The following is a 17,131-nucleotide window of genomic DNA, read 5'->3' as shown; positions in this document are numbered from 1 at the left end:
TTGTTTGTGCCGAATCTGGGTTGAACATGATTTGTGGAACTCCCTCTGGTGTTGTGGTCGTGGTATTCACTGACCTTTGGGAATTAATTCGACATGTACATGGGTACCTTCGTGCAGTGTATCTTGTAGACCCATTGCAAGTTGCTGTACTCTGTCGTCTACTCTAAGCCATCCTAGGTTGTCAAAGTGGGCAGGGCTGAGGTGGGTTTTAGGAGTAAGGTCAAGCAGTAGTCTGACCAGTTTGTTTTGTGATGTTTGTAATCTTGTTTTTAACAATAGAGGACTGGTTGTACTGTTTCAGTTCCCAGCTGGCAGTCTATGTAGAACTCATTACGAGAGTTAAAAAACTAAAAAGTACATTAACAATAATAATAATATAGTTAATAAGATCACTAGTTTGCATTGAGTAGTCTGTGGTAACAGAAATATTGCAGTCGGAATCTAATTCTAATTAGCAGTACATAAATGTGACGGCACATTTACGTTCCATGGTCCTTGCAATTACACACACACACACACACACACACACACACACACACACACACACACACATTTGAATATCTCTCACCCCCCCCCCAGCTCAGGTTGTGCAGATTTGCTGTGCTGTGTCACATCCGTTGTCAAACCTCCCAAATCACTAGTCTAAATGAATGTCATTTAACCAGACCAGTTGACCGAGAACACATTCTCATCTGACACAGTTCCAGCTGAGTGGTTGGGAGGGTGGTAGGTCAACCTAGGCTACATACCTGGGAGCTGCCTGCCAGCCTGCGACCACAGGCTGATTGCTGACATGTTACTTGTGTGTGTAAAAAATACAACCAATTAACGAGGTTAGATGACAAATACAGTATGGGTTAGATAGAGCAGGAAAGATAGGTAGGCAGAGAGGGAGGGAGGGAGAGAGAGAGATCTTTGTCTTTATTGGTAGGTGGAGTCTTCTTGTGATTCTGTGAGCCTCATGACAGACGAGGGAATGCAGTGTCACTCGTCTCGGATGGATGATGTGCACAATGCAACACACCAAACAGCTCCCCACAGGTAAGCTCCTATGGCTACTACTAATCACAACCACTTTCAGACGGAAACCAACCGGTGTAAATACATTTCACAATGGCTGGGAAGTAACAAAATAATTTTACTCAAGTACTGTATTCACAAGAAAGGTTAAGGTACTGTACTTGTAATACTACTACTACTACTACTACTACTACTACTACTACTACTACTACTACTACTACTACTACTACTACCACTACCACTACCACTACCACTACCACTACCACTACTACTACTACTACTACTACTACTACTACTACTACTACTACTACTACTACTACTACTACCACTACCACTACCACTACCACTACCACTACTACTACTACTACTACTACTACTACTACTACTACTACTACTACTACTAAGTAGTAGTACTTTAGTGCTTCTCAGCAGTAAAGTATAGACATAAAATGAGCATAAAATACCGGTAGATAGAATAAAAGCAGTGCAGAGAATAAGAAAAAGGGTAAAAACAATGCAGGTAATAAATACAATCAGTATCTAAAAGTTATGTTTGAAAGCATTATCCTTCTTTTTAATCACTATATGTATAGTTGTATTTATACCTGCAACTTCTTACTCTGGAAGTTCAGTTGTTTGGCATATAAAACTTGTTCTTACAAGGGGTTTGGTTTGATCAATAGAAAGAAAGGAGGTCACTCACATGGATTAATTTAGTTATAGCGTGACCTCCACACTATGGCTACAAACGCTGATGAATCCCTTGACAATCTCCTCTCTTTCTATTGAAGATTCTGACCCCTGTCATCAAAAAGAGCACAGATGGAAGTTCTCTCTCTCTCTCTCTCTCTCTCTCTCTCTCTCTCTCTCTCTCTCTCTCTCTTCATCACTTTCACTGTGTGTTGAGCCATGCTGTCCAGCCTCCAGCACCATGTAATCGGGGAGTCTTACTGGGACCACCAACCCTTTTAACTTAATCGAATCATATCAAAATATTACTCTTTGTATAAATGTACGATAGTAGCAAGCACGTAATCAAGAGAAGTACTTGAGAGTAGAATTCTAGGATATGCAGTAGCCTATATGGGGCATTTTACCGAATTAGTTCAAAGTGCTGTCCCACAACAAGAAAAACTATTTAACAAAACAATTAAGTATCTATTTAAACCCAAGGCATTAAATTAGATTGTGATGAGCTAAATATATACAAAATCATCATTTATAGGGTACTTTCTATTGGGAAGTAGCTGTCCCAAACCCTGACCCGTAAATTTAAATGTATGTAAATAACACTTCAATTTTTTTTTAGATTTAGTTCAATGGTGTAATTTCAAAGATCTTCATCAAGTTTAAACAGAATTTGAAAGATTTAGATTTATTGTGGGTTTAATTTTTCTATTAAAAAACTATACTCAAAAAATCATGTCCCTATATGTCACTACCGAAACACAGGAGTTTTAGTCCATTGGCTGAGCCTGGTTTTTAGCCACACCCCTGCATTTTTGACCAGGCATTGACACTGCCTTCCTGTCCCTCATGGCTGCATGGTTATTAGCTAAATCCCATCATTTTGAAATAAATGTGTTCCAAAGTCAGAAAATCAGTGTCTAACTTTAAGAATGGAACACATATTCTCTTCAATAAGGTAAACTTTTGGGGGTTTTATGCTAAATATTATGTTTTTATGTATCATGCAGTCACTACCGCAAACATTGGGTGTTTTGTAAAAAAAAAAATTAAGTATATTGAGTTGTAAAAAAAAAATTTATGATACTGATTGGTTAAATGTATACGTTCAATTTCATCAATCATTGACTCTGAAATCAATATGATCAGTGTTATGCATTTTACAGAGAAAGATTGCTTTTAGATTTTGATCTAATTGTATCAATTGAACTTAGAAATTTGGTACAAAAAAAAGTTTTAATTGTGAAAAACTTCAAGAAATGTTTTCAAAACAATCGTAACAGGTTAATATAATACCTTTTTACTATAGTGTATTACTATGTTTCGGTAGTGACCATTTTTGGGAGAGGAAAAACATTCCAAAAGATTCTGAAAATACAATATAAAAATTGCCGGTACGCTCACTAGATATATGTACTTTATATGGTACAATATATATTCTGACAACGTTTTGGGAATAAACATACACAATTTCTAAATAATTTCCAACCTGACTTTCAACCAATTCGGTAGAAAGGCCCATATCTGGTATTTCTTGCACATGTCTATCAGGGTATTTCTACTTTTACTTAAAGGAACATGCCAACATACATTATCCAGAGTCAGACAAGAAGATGGAAACCAATCTCCTCTCTGTGTTCAGTAGAATGCTATCCGACCGGCTGCAACAAATGAATGGAAGCGGATACGGATCAGCTATAGTCTAGCTGTTGGCCAAACATTTCCTCTCCCGGAGTTTTAAGCTAAGCTAGTGGTCCGTATTCGCTTCCATTCATTTGTGCTATATAGGCTAGTTTGCAGCCAGATAGCATTCTGCTGAACGCACACAGAGGAAATTGATATCCCTACAGTAAGCACATGGCATGTTCTTAAAAGAAAGTATTTGTGTAGTCCTTCAGAGAGAGTCAGAGTCAGAGATGTTATTTGCCATGTATGGACGAATCCACATTGGAATACAGGTACAGAGCAACACTGTCTCTACTACAACTAATCCAATACAGGAGCAGAGTAGAAAGAGTAAAAAAAAAAGAACAGACAGTATAAAAGGACAAATGCTAAGGTTGATATAAAGTGCATAATGCATAGAGGCACAATTTACAGTAAAAGTGCATATAATCAAAGTGCGTGATGCACAGACACAGAAACAGCACTTCCACAACCTGACTAATAACACACCAAATAAAAAATAGGATAATATACAAATCTAGCCTTTGGAGTTATTCAGGCTGCACACAGCACTGGGGAAGAAACTCTTAGTAAACCGAGAGGTAGAGCATGTGATAGAGCAGTAGCGTCTGCCCGACGGGAGGGGGACAAAGAGGCCTGCGGCTGGGTGACCAGAGGGGTCGTTGATAATGCCAGAGGCACGGGAAAGCAGCCTGGCACCATAGATCTCTTCTAGAGCTGGCAGGCTAACCCCGATTGTCTTGCGTGCGAGACGCACAATTCTGTTCAGAGATTTCTTCTCCTGGTCTGTAATGTTACCAAACCATTATAGTACAGGAGGAAGTAAGAACGCTCTCAATCACACAGCCATGGCAGCATAGAGATGGTTCACAGACACCTGTGTAAATGGATGGTAAATTAACTCCATTTATATAGAGCTTTTATCCAAAGCGCTTTCCAACTTATGCCTCACATTCATGTATGTTTTACTTCACTACATTCATCTGAACCCATCAGTTACTAGTTACTTTGAAGATTTTTTTTTTGCATATGGCAGAAATTGGCAGAAATGGATGAAGATTATATATTTTCAAAGTTGAGACCTGCCAACTTCAAGATGACATAATCAGAGGCAGTATAACTGGACCACATACCACTTTATCATCATTGTGGCCTCTTCATACCAAATATAGTAACATAGTCTAATAAATACAGTTTTAACTGCAAGAGAGAAGTGTGTGGTCTTCACATAATTATTTCTAGGCCTATACTTAAAACAAGCTACTTAAACAAGTCATATTTCTTGAAACAGCAAAGTCATCTGCCACGGTATAGTAAGCATTTTAAGTAAGTAATTTTGCACCCTATTGAAATCAGCTTGACTCAATGCAGGACATAAGCTGCTATAAGCTCAAGATTCAAGATTCAAGAGATTTATTTGTCACATACACACACGAGACACGTAATGAAATGAAGGTGGCCATGCCCGCCTTGATTGTGCAAGAATACAAATAATAATAGAATAAAATAGAATAGATAATTGAATTAAAAAAAATGTAAAATAAAAATTTGAAATCTTTATTGTAAATGAATAAACAAAATAAAAATAACTAAATAAAATCAAAACATAACTCAAACAAAATAAATAACAAAAAAAAGCAAAACATAACTCAGTTTACATGTTCGAAAAGGAGTAGGAAGAAGTATACACTTATTTAATCCTACCCCTTTTCCACAAATGAGTGTACTAATTTATATATGTAAAACATGAAATAAATCAAATTAAAATGTAAACACCTGTGATGAATATCAATTCCCTTCCTCATCCCATACCTCGTGAACATCATTTCCTTATAAATCAGTTTGAATTGTCTCATATTTGGACATTGTGCTTTAGCACCACATTCAGACTGTTCCACAGTTTCACTCCACATAGAGATGCAGTGTCTTCTCATGGTAGTGCGTACATTAAGAACTTTTAAATTGAGTTCTCCCCTCAGATTAGAACCACCCTCCCTATCAAAGAACAGTTCTTGAATGTTTCCCTTTTGCTTTATACATTAATTGTGCCGTTTTAAATTCCACAAGATCATTTAACTTTAATGTTTTTGACTTTAAAAATAATATGTTTGTGTGATTACGATAACCTGCAATGTGAACTATCCTTATGGTCCTTTTTTGGAGTATAAAAAGTGGTTGTAGTGTAGAATTATAAGTGTTTCCCCAGACTTCAGCACAGTAATTTAAATATGGTAAAACTAGTGAACAGTAGAGAATGTAAAGTGATTTTCTATCCAGAATGTGCTTTACTTTACTCATAACTGAAATGCTTCTTGACAGTTTAGATTGGACATGTTTTATGTGAGGTTTCCAGCAGATTTTATGGTCTATTATTACACCTAGGAATTTATTTTCATAAACTCTTTCAATAATCACATCATTTATTTTAACTTGTACTTGAGTATTTAATCTACAGTTTCCAAATAACATAATTTTAGTTTTGCTAAAATTCAATGATAAATTGTTTCTATCAAACCATTTTTTTTTAATTTCTTCATTTCAGATGTGATGACCTCTAAAAGCTGCTGGATATTCTCACCAGAAAAAAAAGAGTAGTGTCATCCGCAAATAAAATACATTTAAATATATTGGATACTTTACATAATTATTGTTAATGTACAAGATGAACAGTTTTGGACCCAACACTGACCCCTGGGGGACACCACAAGCAATGTCCAAACATTCAGATTTATAATCTCTCATTGTCACAAATTGTTGTCTTTTATTTAGATAGCTTCTCACCCAGTCCAATACTACCCACCTGATCCCATATCGTTCCAATTTCCTGATTAATATATCATGATTAATAGTATCAAATGCTTTTTTTAGATCAATGAATACTCCAGCTACTTTTTTTTTTTATCTATGGAATTTGTGATTTTTTCAATGAGTTCTATTAATGCTAGTGATGTTGACCGGTGTGTTCTGAATCCATACTGGCTATCGGTGAGTAAATTATGTTTATCAATGAATTTATCTAATCTGTTGTTGAAGAGTTTTTCTAATATTTTTGAAAACTGAGGAGAGAAACAGGCCTATAATTTGTGAAGTGGTGTTTATCTCCAGTCTTGAACAGAGGTATGACTTTTGCTATTTTCATTTTATTCGGAAATCGACCAGTTTTGAATGATAAATTGCAGATGTGCGTGAGTGGTTTTGAAATCCCACTAATGAAAATTTTTTTTTTTACTATTTTCATATCTATTTCATTACTGTCTGTAGATGTCTTGTTTTTACATTTATTAGTAGTTTCTATCATTTCATTTTCATCTACCGCTTCCAGAAACATTGAACTAGGATTTCTTTCAATATAATTGTCTTTTATGTCTTCAGGAGTCACTGGATCTGGGATTTCCCCCGCTAATTCTGGTCCAATATTTACAACAAAATTATTAAAGTTGTTAACCACATCATCCATATTGCTAATAGTTTGATCATTTTCCATAAAATACTGAGGATAGTTTATTTGTCTTGATCCATTCCTAATAATACCATTTTATAAACGATAATAAAATAAATAAAATAAAATAGACATGATAAAAGATACTAAGATAAAATACAATACAATGCTAAGCTTATCAATTAAAGGTAATGAGTCCTATATACACCACTATACAATATACTATACAATATACAGCCATACTATATATAACCATCCTATACTAGCCATACTAATATACTATACAAAAAAAATTTGTAGGCAGTGAAGGCAGTAGATGTAGGTGTAAATATGCTAATGGTGGCAATGGTGGCACTCAAGCGGGCACACACTCATGCGCACACACTCACACTTATTGCCAAAAGGAAAAGCCACTTTAAATCAGTATTAGCAACAGTAACAGGGTATTGCACTACCAAAGCTACCTAGCATGTCCTATATGCTCTGTAAATAACTATGTACAGATACCGATTTTGATGTCACACCATGTTACCTGTTACCTGTTATTGCACAATTTTTTTTGTATTGGATTCTATTATATGTTGTACCCACTGTATTGCACATCGTTGCGGGCAAGACCACCCGCATTTCATTGTATACTCGTATGCCATGACAAATAAAACTCTTGACTTGACTTGACTTGGTGTGTTTTAGCAATGAGCAGCATGTGGCCATAAATTATAGCTCTGAAAGAATGTGAGGATGGTACAGTATGTTTCAAAGATGCCTACATACACACGCGCACATGCAAACTCACATACACACGCACATGCACACAGTCCAACCACACCTGTGTCAATCAACCTCTACTGCCACCTCAGTATGTCTCCCCATACTACCCCTCAACAGCTGACACCAGAGCCAACCCCCCTCCTCCCACACATGTGTTGTGGGGACATTCCATACATTACATTATGAAGGATTTGAGTGATTTTCATATGGTTACACAGAAAGTACATAGGGAAACACCTTTTAATTAAGGCAAGGTGGTGTCTAATAATAATAATAATAATTCATTACATTTATATAGTGCTTTTATAGACACTCAAATCGCTCCCCACAATGTAGGGTGGAAATTGCCTCCTTCACCACCACTGGTAGCACCCAACCTTGGGCTACGCAGGCTCAATGGTTACCATACACTGGTCTAGTCCTTTATAACAAATCATTATTAGACAGAGACATTTCACTCCATTCTCTGTAGAAGCTTAGAATAGAAGAGTAGAATAGAATATACTGTAAATACTTTATTCATCCCCAGGGAAATTTGGCTGAGCCTGTGAGGGAAGGGGAGTCAAAACAACATTCCTTAGTAGATCAATGACGTTCTACGGGCCCTGAGCAAGGCCGAACGTACAGAGAGACAGCCTTTGCTAGTGGACTAGATAGCCGTTGCTAGGAGAGCGAGACAGAGTTAGATGACAAGAGAAACATCACGAGAGAGAGAGAGAGAGAGAGAGAGAGAGAGAGAGAGAGAGAGAGAGAGAGAGAGAGAGAGAGAGAGAGAGAGAGAGAGAGAGAGAGAGAGAGAGAGAGCAGAGCAGAGGGGGGAGGGGAATGGAGCACATAGTCGAGGATAACGAGGAGACAGGTGGATATTTTCTTAGCTTTCCTTATACCTCTAAAGACTTTCAATTAGTTTCATTCTGTATGAGAACCTTGGTTTATGCAAATAAACATCCTTCTGATATGAGATGACGACTCCAATACATTTTTGTCCGGATGCAGTCACAGGGCGAAAGACAGTGTTTCAGCCAGTCAGTCCGTGGGAGGACAGAATTCCACCGAACGAGGGCCTCAACAATAAATAAATAAACACAACGCAGATACTTCATGGAAGGGCAGATGGGGCCTGATAACAATCAACAAGAAGGCTGAAAACACTGATTTCTATCAATTCCTTGACTCTTACTCCAATGTCACACACACACACACACACACACACACACACACACACACACACACACACACACACACACACACACACACACACACACACACACACACACACACACACACACACACACACACACACACACACACACACACACACACACACACACACACACACACACACACACACACACACACACACACACACACACACACACACACACACACATTTCCCACTGCTGCTGGGCAATGATAACATGGTTGACTTTAAAGGTCGACATAATCATACGGGTGACTTTTTTGATACTATACAGCTCTTTTAAATGTCATGTTCTATTTGGTGCTGTACAGAACCATTTTAATTAAATACTTCATATAGCAGCAAATAAAATGTTCCCCTGTGATCACAGCCAATGAACCATGCACCATGTTTTTTAGGGTTTTCTCAATATGCCCCTTTATTTCTCCAGCTCACCATTCTCTTCAACTGAAGTATGCCAACATGGAGATCCAGGAAAACCACATTTCCCATGAGACACTGGGGCTGAGCAGCCGGCACCTGGTGTTGAGACGAGGGAAACCGTTCAAACTCACACTGCTGTTCAACAGCCGAGGATGGAACCCTCAGACTGAGAACCTGGTGTTTGAGGTTCGGCTAGGTATGGTTACTACTGTATACTAAGTATGGTTATTCAACTAGTTATGGTTACTAGACTAGGTATGGTTACTAGACTAGTTATGGTTACTAGGCTAGTTATGGTTACTATATTATAGGTATGGTTATTAGACTAGTTATGGTTATTAGACTAGACTAGGTATGGTTACTAGACTAGTTGGTTACTAGACTAGGTATGGTTACTAGACTATAGGTATGGTTATTAGACTAGTTATGGTTATTAGACTAGACTAGGTATGGTTACTAGACTAGTTGGTTACTAGACTAGGTATGGTTACTAGACTATAGGTATGGTTATTAGACTAGATATGGTTACTAGACTAGGTATGGTTACTAGACTAGGTATGGTTACTAGACTATAGATATGGTTACTAGACTAGTTATGGTTATTAGACTAGTTATGGTTACTAGACTAGGTATTTTTACTATAATATGTATGGTTATTAGACTAGGTATGGTTATTAGACTAGTTATGGTTACTATACTAGGTATGGTTTTTAGACTTGGTATTGTTACTAAACTAGGTATGTTACTAGACTATTATGGTTATTAGACTAGTTATGGTTACTAGACTATGGTTATTAGACTCGTAATGGTTATTAGACTAGTTATGGTTATTAGACTAGTTATGGTTATTAGACTATGTATGGTTACTGTATGGTTACTAGACTAGTTATGGTTACTGTATGGTTACTAGACTAGGTATGGTTACTGTATAATTACTAGACTAGGTATGGTTACTGTGTGGTTACTAGACTAGGTATGGTTATATGGGTACTAGACTAGGTATGGTTACTACTAGACTAGGTATGGTTAGGGTACTCGACTAGTTAAGGTTACTAGACTATAGGTATGGTTACTCAACTAGGTATGGTTATTAGACTAATTATGGTTACTAGGCTAAGTATGGTTACTAGACTTGGTATGGTTACTTGGATATTACATGGATATAGGAGTAGCGTAGAGTAGAACAGAGCAGAGTAGAACAGTAGCATAGAGTAGACCAGTGCAGAGTAGAATATAATAGCATAGAGTAGAATAGAGGGTACAACAGAACAGAACAGAATAGAACTGAACAGAACAACAAAAAGAAAAATCCTTGTATCTCTCATTCCTTTGTCAACTGGTCCTCGTCTGTGTTTTGTCTCACCATACAGGTGGTCTCTCAGAGAGGTTCCCCGTCTGTTTCTCTCAGGGGAGGTTAGACTCTCCAGGGTGGTCGGCCCAAATCTGCCCAGGAGGTGTGCACACCCTGTCGGCTGCGTTCCTGCTCTGCTCCCCTCCCTTCTCCGCCGTGGGCCTCTACCAGCTCCTGCTCCACACGGAGAACAGCCGGCAGAGCTACGCCATAGGGAACCTTGTGCTGCTCTGCAACCCTTGGCTGAAAGGTAGATAATTAAGTAATATAAACTAATGACATTGTTATTTTTGACATGTATGACATATGTTATGTAGTAAATTAGACAATAAAAAATATTTGACATTTTGTCCTACTGCATTACAATACCGTTTGACATTTTGTTCTACTGCATTACATTACAGTTTGACATTTGAAAAGCATCATCATTATCATTATTATTATTATTATTATTATTATTATTATTATTATTATTATTATTATTATTATTATTATTATTATTATTATTATTATTATTATTATTATTATTATCATTATCATTATCATTATCATTATCATTATCATTATCATTATCATTATCATTATCATTATCATTATCATTATCATTATTATTATTATTATTATTATTATTATTATTATTATTATTATTATTATTATTATTATTATTATTATTATTATTATTATTATTATTATTATTATTATTATTATCTACAACTGACCTATAGCCCAATGAATCTTGTATTGCTCAATTGTTAGACACTGTCAACGTTAAAGGAACATACCAACATTATGGGAAATGTACTTACCGCTTAGCGAATACGGACCACTATTGTAGCTTAAGTTAAACTGTAGCCCTATTTTCAGAAATCTCACCTAAATGTACATGCCCAAGTAAATGGAAGATTGCTCCACTTCTACAAGGTAAATTAGCATGTTCTTGGTATCTAGGAACATCTAGGGACCTGGGGGTATGTATTCCCGTTGTCAGAAATATTGTGTCTGTTACTAGGCTTGAGTAAATTGTGATGAAACTATGGAGAATATAAATTAGGATATTTCTTTGCATCTTTGCTGGTGAATAACACCATAAATTGAGGTTCTTCTGATTTCGCTCACTGGCTCATTCAGCACCTTCTTGAGATCAAGTGTACAAAAAAATCTAAGCAAATGAATAAATGGAAGATGATTAAACAGAAGGATTTATAGTATACAGTAATAAATTATAATCCATTTGAATTATACATAAAAATGTTTACCTTGAACTTGACCTTGACCTTATTATGGCCAAATCATACATCTCTGGATAGGGAAAAAGCTCCTCTTTCCAATGGCAGTGTTAAATCTGGATGTAGTAATTTCCTCACGGTTTTACGATAAAAGAGAGAAACACAACATTAATCAATACGGTCTGTATTGATCCATTTATGATAAAAACAGCAGGATCCCAGTTTTTGGCCAACTTTTTGGATAGCTGATCCATATCTGCTTCCATTCATTTGTGCTAAGCTAGGCTAGCTTTCAGCCTGATAGCTTTCTACTAAACACACAGAGACAACATTGGTATCAATCTTCTGACTCTGTAGAAGACGGTAAGCGTCCCAGAAGAAGACGGTAGAAGACTGTGGGGGACCCTGATGTAAACAAGACGAAAGTCTTTCTCTGGTCTGCATCCCCTTAACAATTGTATGTATTGAGCTGTACTGTACTGTACCCATTCTGCAATCTGTTAATAAAGTTTTCAATCAATCAATCAATCTCATAATGTTGGCGTTATAGGACCAGTTCTTTAAGGCTCTGGTTCCTGATGGGGTAACCGCTATCAAATAAATGATGGTACTGTAAGGCACTATAAGAAAACTCTATGGAATGATGTAGGTAAATAAAAATATTGCTATAGGGATTGCAATAAGGTATTTGCATCCACATCATTTCATTAAGCTGTAATGATAACACAACACAAGAATTCAGTATCCTCCGATGCCATCACTGGAGAACATATTCAAACTTGTTATTAACTTTTTAACTAAATGAACGTGTGCAAAACCATTTCGAGTTTTGGGATATGTGTGAGCTAATGTGCAATAAAATTGGGGGGTAAATTGCCCCTTTAATGGTAATCCATCCATGTCTTTTCAGATGACCCAGTCTACATGCCACTGGATGTCCAAATACAAGAGTATGTCAAGAGTGACATGGGGGTGGTGTACATGGGAACCCATCTCAATATCTGTAGTAGACCATGGTCATTTGGACAGGTAGGACATCTGTATGAAATGGTAGTAAAACAAGTAAGACACGGGTATGAAACTATAGTAAAACAAGTAAGACACGGGTATGAAACTATAGGAAAACAGGTGGGACAACTGTATGAAACTATAGGAAAACAGGTGGGACAACTGTATGAAACTATAGGAAAACAGGTGGGACAACTGTATGAAACTATAGGAAAACAGGTGGGACAACTGTATGAAACTATAGGAAAACAGGTGGGACAACTGTATGAAACTATAGGAAAACAGGTGGGACAACTGTATGAAACTATAGGAAAACAGGTGGGACAACTGTATGAAACTATAGGAAAACAAGTGGGACAACTGTATGAAACTATAGGAAAACAGGTGGGACAACTGTATGAAACTATAGGAAAACAGGTGGGACAACTCACACTCTCTTTGGTGTTTGTCCCATTTTGTGAAATCTTGGTTTGCAAGTGGGCCCCAGACCTCGCAACCATACAGGGAAATGGGTTATATGATATGATTTTAATTGGAATGTCTAGCTTGATGTTCCTTTTGATAGCATAAAAAGCCCTTCTTGCTTTATCTCTCAGGTCGTTCACAGCTTGGTTGAAGTTCCCTGTGGCGCTGATGTTTAGGCCAATATGGGTATAGTTTTTTGTGTGTTCTAGGGTGAATTTGTGTTTGTGTTGTATAGGGGCTGGGTCTTTTTTGGAATATCATAACTTTTGTTTTGGTTCGATTTAATGTCAGTGCCCAGGTCTGGGAGAATTTGTGTAGAATATCAAGATGCTGCTGTAGCCCTTCTTTTGTTGGAGACAGCAGCACCATATCATCTGCAAACAGTAGGCATTTGACTTCTGTGTTTAGTAGGGGGATGCCAGGTGCTGCAGCTTGTGCCAATGTTTTTGCGAGTTCATTGATGTATATGTTGAAGAGGGTTGGACTCAAACTGCAACTCATCTGTGTTTTTCCTCAACCTCACAGCACATTTGTTGTTGGTGTATACATTGACTTTATGATGTCATAGGTTTTTCCCTCCAATGCCACTTTCTAATAGTTTGTACAGTAGACCCTTGTTCCAAATTTAATCAAATGCTTTTTGGAAGTCAACAAAACAGGAGTTTGCTTTTGTTTTTATTTATTTGGTTGTCAATTCGGGTGCTGAGGGTGAAAATGTGGTCTGTTTATACGGTGATTTGGTATAGGAAGCCAATCTGTGATTTGCTCAGGGCATTGTTTGTGAGGAAATGTATGAGTCTGTGGTTGATGATCATACAGAGGATTTTTCCAAGTTTGCTGTTGACACAGATCCCACGGTAATTATTGAGATCAAATTTGTCTCCACTTTTGTGGAGCGGTGTCCTTGGTTCCAAATATTGGGGAAGAGCCCGGAGCTAAGGACAATGTTAAGGAGTTTTAATATAGCCAATTGGAATTTGGAGTCTGTGAATTTTATCATTTAATTTAGGATACCATCCGTGCCACAGGCCTTCTGGGTTTTAAGTTATTTAATTTTGTCCTGTAGTTCTTGTAGTGTAATTGGGGAGTCTAGCGGGTTCTGGTAGTCTTTTATGGTTGACTCTAGGCTTTGTAGTGTGTGTTTTCACTGTTTTTGCTGTTTATTCTTTTGTATTGGGCTAAAGAGATTGGAGAAGTGGTTTACCCATACGTCTCCATTTTATTTTATTTCTCTGTGTGTGTGTGTGTGTGTGTGCATGTGTGTGTGTGTGTGTGTGTGTGTGTGTGTGTGTGTGTGTGTGTGTGTGTGTGTGTGTGTGTGTGAGTGTGAGTGTGCGCACGCAGTATGAGCCAGGTGTTTTGGAGGCGTGTCTCAGCCTCCTGCAGGTCAGCCCGCAGCACCTCAAACACAAGCATAGAGACTACCTCTGCAGAGCAGACCCTGTTTATATCAGCAGGGTGATCTGCGCCATGGTGAGAACACACACAAGCATGCATGCATGCATGCACACACATGAAGACCCACACACACACACACACACACACACACACACACACACACACACACACACACACACACACACACACACACACACACACACACACACACACACACACACACACACACACACACACACACACACACACACACACACACACACACACACACACACACACACACACACACAAGCATGCATGCATGCATACACATAAAGACACACACACACACACACACACATGCAGGTTTATATTGTAGCATTTCTATTCGGTCTGAACCAGATTTGAAACCTCATTTTGGTGTGACAGCTGACAACATTTTATGGCCTCACAAAGTCAGAGCCCCATTCATTGTCTATGCAGCAGCCTCAGATCTTACATCCCAGTGGCATCACCGATTGGAGGATTCTCTCTCCGATGTGCAGCTTTAGGAGAGAGTGGTGCGTGTTCACAAATACTGACTGAACTGTCCTGGGGGCACAGGAATGGCCTATGCTCATTCTTAAACTGGGTGGCATTCCCCTTTAACTGCAGTGTAATCAATATTACGGACTAGAATGACAAATATGAAAGTGTGATGTTCGTTTCCAAGGTGAACTGTAACGATGACCTTGGCGTAATGGAGGGAAAGTGGAGCGGTAACTATAGCGACGGCACCAAGCCTACAGATTGGACCGGCAGTGCTGACATCTTAAAGCAGTGGGCTTCCAGTAACTTCAGCCCAGTGCGCTATGGGCAGTGCTGGGTCTATGCCTCTGTCATGTGTACAGGTAATTATAACAGCCAGAATATCCTTTTAACTGTCAAATCTTCAATGCAGCTAAACAGCATCCTCTAGGCCAGTGGTTCTCAAACCTTTTCATGTCAAGGACCCACACATATATACGAAATGAGCCAAAGACCCCTATTTAATAAGATATTGTTCCAGGAAGCCTCGTCTGAGAAGATATTTTCTTTTATGATTTACTCCTGAATTCCACAACTGTCTATAATGTACGTAGGTGGGGAGAGTGAAACCTATGCTCATACAAGTCATTCTTATACAGTACGTTCTCTCATTTGACTAATGTCTAGGCAAAAGAGCGCCTCTTGAAATTGCACTTTGTTTACATTTCTGGTCTGATGTGTGGATTGGAGTTCAGTGGGTATAGGGGGCGGGGGGGGGGGGGGGTGCTATTGCTGGCCACACCTCAGGCTCTGCCATGAGATGTCTGGAGAAATTCACAGTATAATAAGTTTATAAACTTTGTAGCGGTGGTCAGCCCAATATAATCAAAATGTTAATGTTATAATGGTGCTTTGGGCGCCAGACTAAACCTGTCAATAAATTAAATAAGCAAAATTCAAGCTTACTGTCAATACCGGTTAGCTAAGATCCACTACAAAAAAATTGCATGTGATAAGGTTTAAATAAGAGGCAGGCAAACAGTATTTAGTGAAATGATATATGCTGTATTAAATAATTAAGTGCAAAACAGATACATAGAACACAAGTGCAAAATGGCAATAAGTAAAATAAAACAAACAGTCTAGATTGTGTGTGCTTTCACTCTTTCATCACTCAATCGCTTTCTCACTTGCTTTCTCACTCACTCACTCACTCACTCACTCACTCACTCACTCACTCACTCACTCACTCACTCACTCACTCACTCACTCACTCACTCACTCACTCACTCACTCACTCACTCACTCACTCACTCTTTCACCACTCATTCTTTCATAAATCACACATTCACTCACTCACTCTTTCATCACTCACTCACTCACTCACTCACTCACTCACTCACTCACTCACTCACTCACTCACTCACTCACTCACTCACTCACTCACTCTTTCATCACTCACCCTTTCTTTTTTTGATCCACTTTTTCTCCTTCTTTTTCTGTTTTTCTCCCATCCCAATTTAGTTGTGCCAATTCCCCCCTCCCCTGTGTTGATCGTTGCTTGCATGTGCCCCCCACTGGTTGGTCGTAGGGAGGGTTGAAGAATCTATCGCATGTCCCCAATACATGCTGAGTCAGCCAGCCACTTCTTTTCACCTGCCAGCGCGGACTCTCATTGGCGAGGTGTAACGTGGGGGAGGCTCACACTACCCTCGACATCTCTTGTCCTTGCTGTGCAGGCGCCCTGACCGTCCTGTAGGAGTCGCTGTTTACAACGACCAGATTACCACCCATCGACTCCCCTCCCGCTGACTCTGCCAATTGCGTCAGTATGACGGCCGGCCCAAGCCGGAGGCAACGCTGACAGCCGGATTCGATACCGGTGTCTCTTAGACCGCTGCGCCACCCAGCCGCATCATCACTCACCCTTTCATAACTCACTCACTCACTCACTCACTCACTCACTCACT

At 38.6% G+C, this 17,131-nt stretch overlaps 1 protein-coding gene across 3 annotated transcripts in view; it reads left to right on the top strand.

Annotated features, from left to right (window-relative positions):
- Nucleotides 1-993: 993 nt before the first annotated feature.
- tgm5l (transglutaminase 5, like) overlaps nucleotides 994-17,131 on the top strand; it is a 35,022-nt gene continuing 18,884 nt past the window's right edge. For 2 of the 3 annotated variants that reach the window (XM_084333131.1, XM_084333130.1), the window contains exons 1-6: nucleotides 994-1,041; nucleotides 9,235-9,423; nucleotides 10,598-10,828; nucleotides 12,715-12,833; nucleotides 14,622-14,750; nucleotides 15,367-15,544. In XM_084333131.1, the coding sequence (XP_084189257.1) occupies nucleotides 1,002-1,041; nucleotides 9,235-9,423; nucleotides 10,598-10,828; nucleotides 12,715-12,833; nucleotides 14,622-14,750; nucleotides 15,367-15,544 (886 nt within the window). In that variant the 5' untranslated portion in view covers nucleotides 994-1,001. Of the gene's footprint in view, nucleotides 1,042-6,260; nucleotides 6,379-9,234; nucleotides 9,424-10,597; nucleotides 10,829-12,714; nucleotides 12,834-14,621; nucleotides 14,751-15,366; nucleotides 15,545-17,131 lie in introns of those variants that run through there. The other variant, XM_084333132.1, reaches the window with a different exon arrangement.

This window comes from Notolepis coatsorum, assembly GCF_963971535.1.
Source record: "Notolepis coatsorum genome assembly, chromosome: 17".
NCBI classification, from domain to species: domain Eukaryota; kingdom Metazoa; phylum Chordata; class Actinopteri; order Aulopiformes; family Paralepididae; genus Notolepis; species Notolepis coatsorum.
The sequence above is the reverse complement of the archived record's forward strand: the minus strand, read 5'-3'. Positions and strand labels throughout refer to the sequence as shown.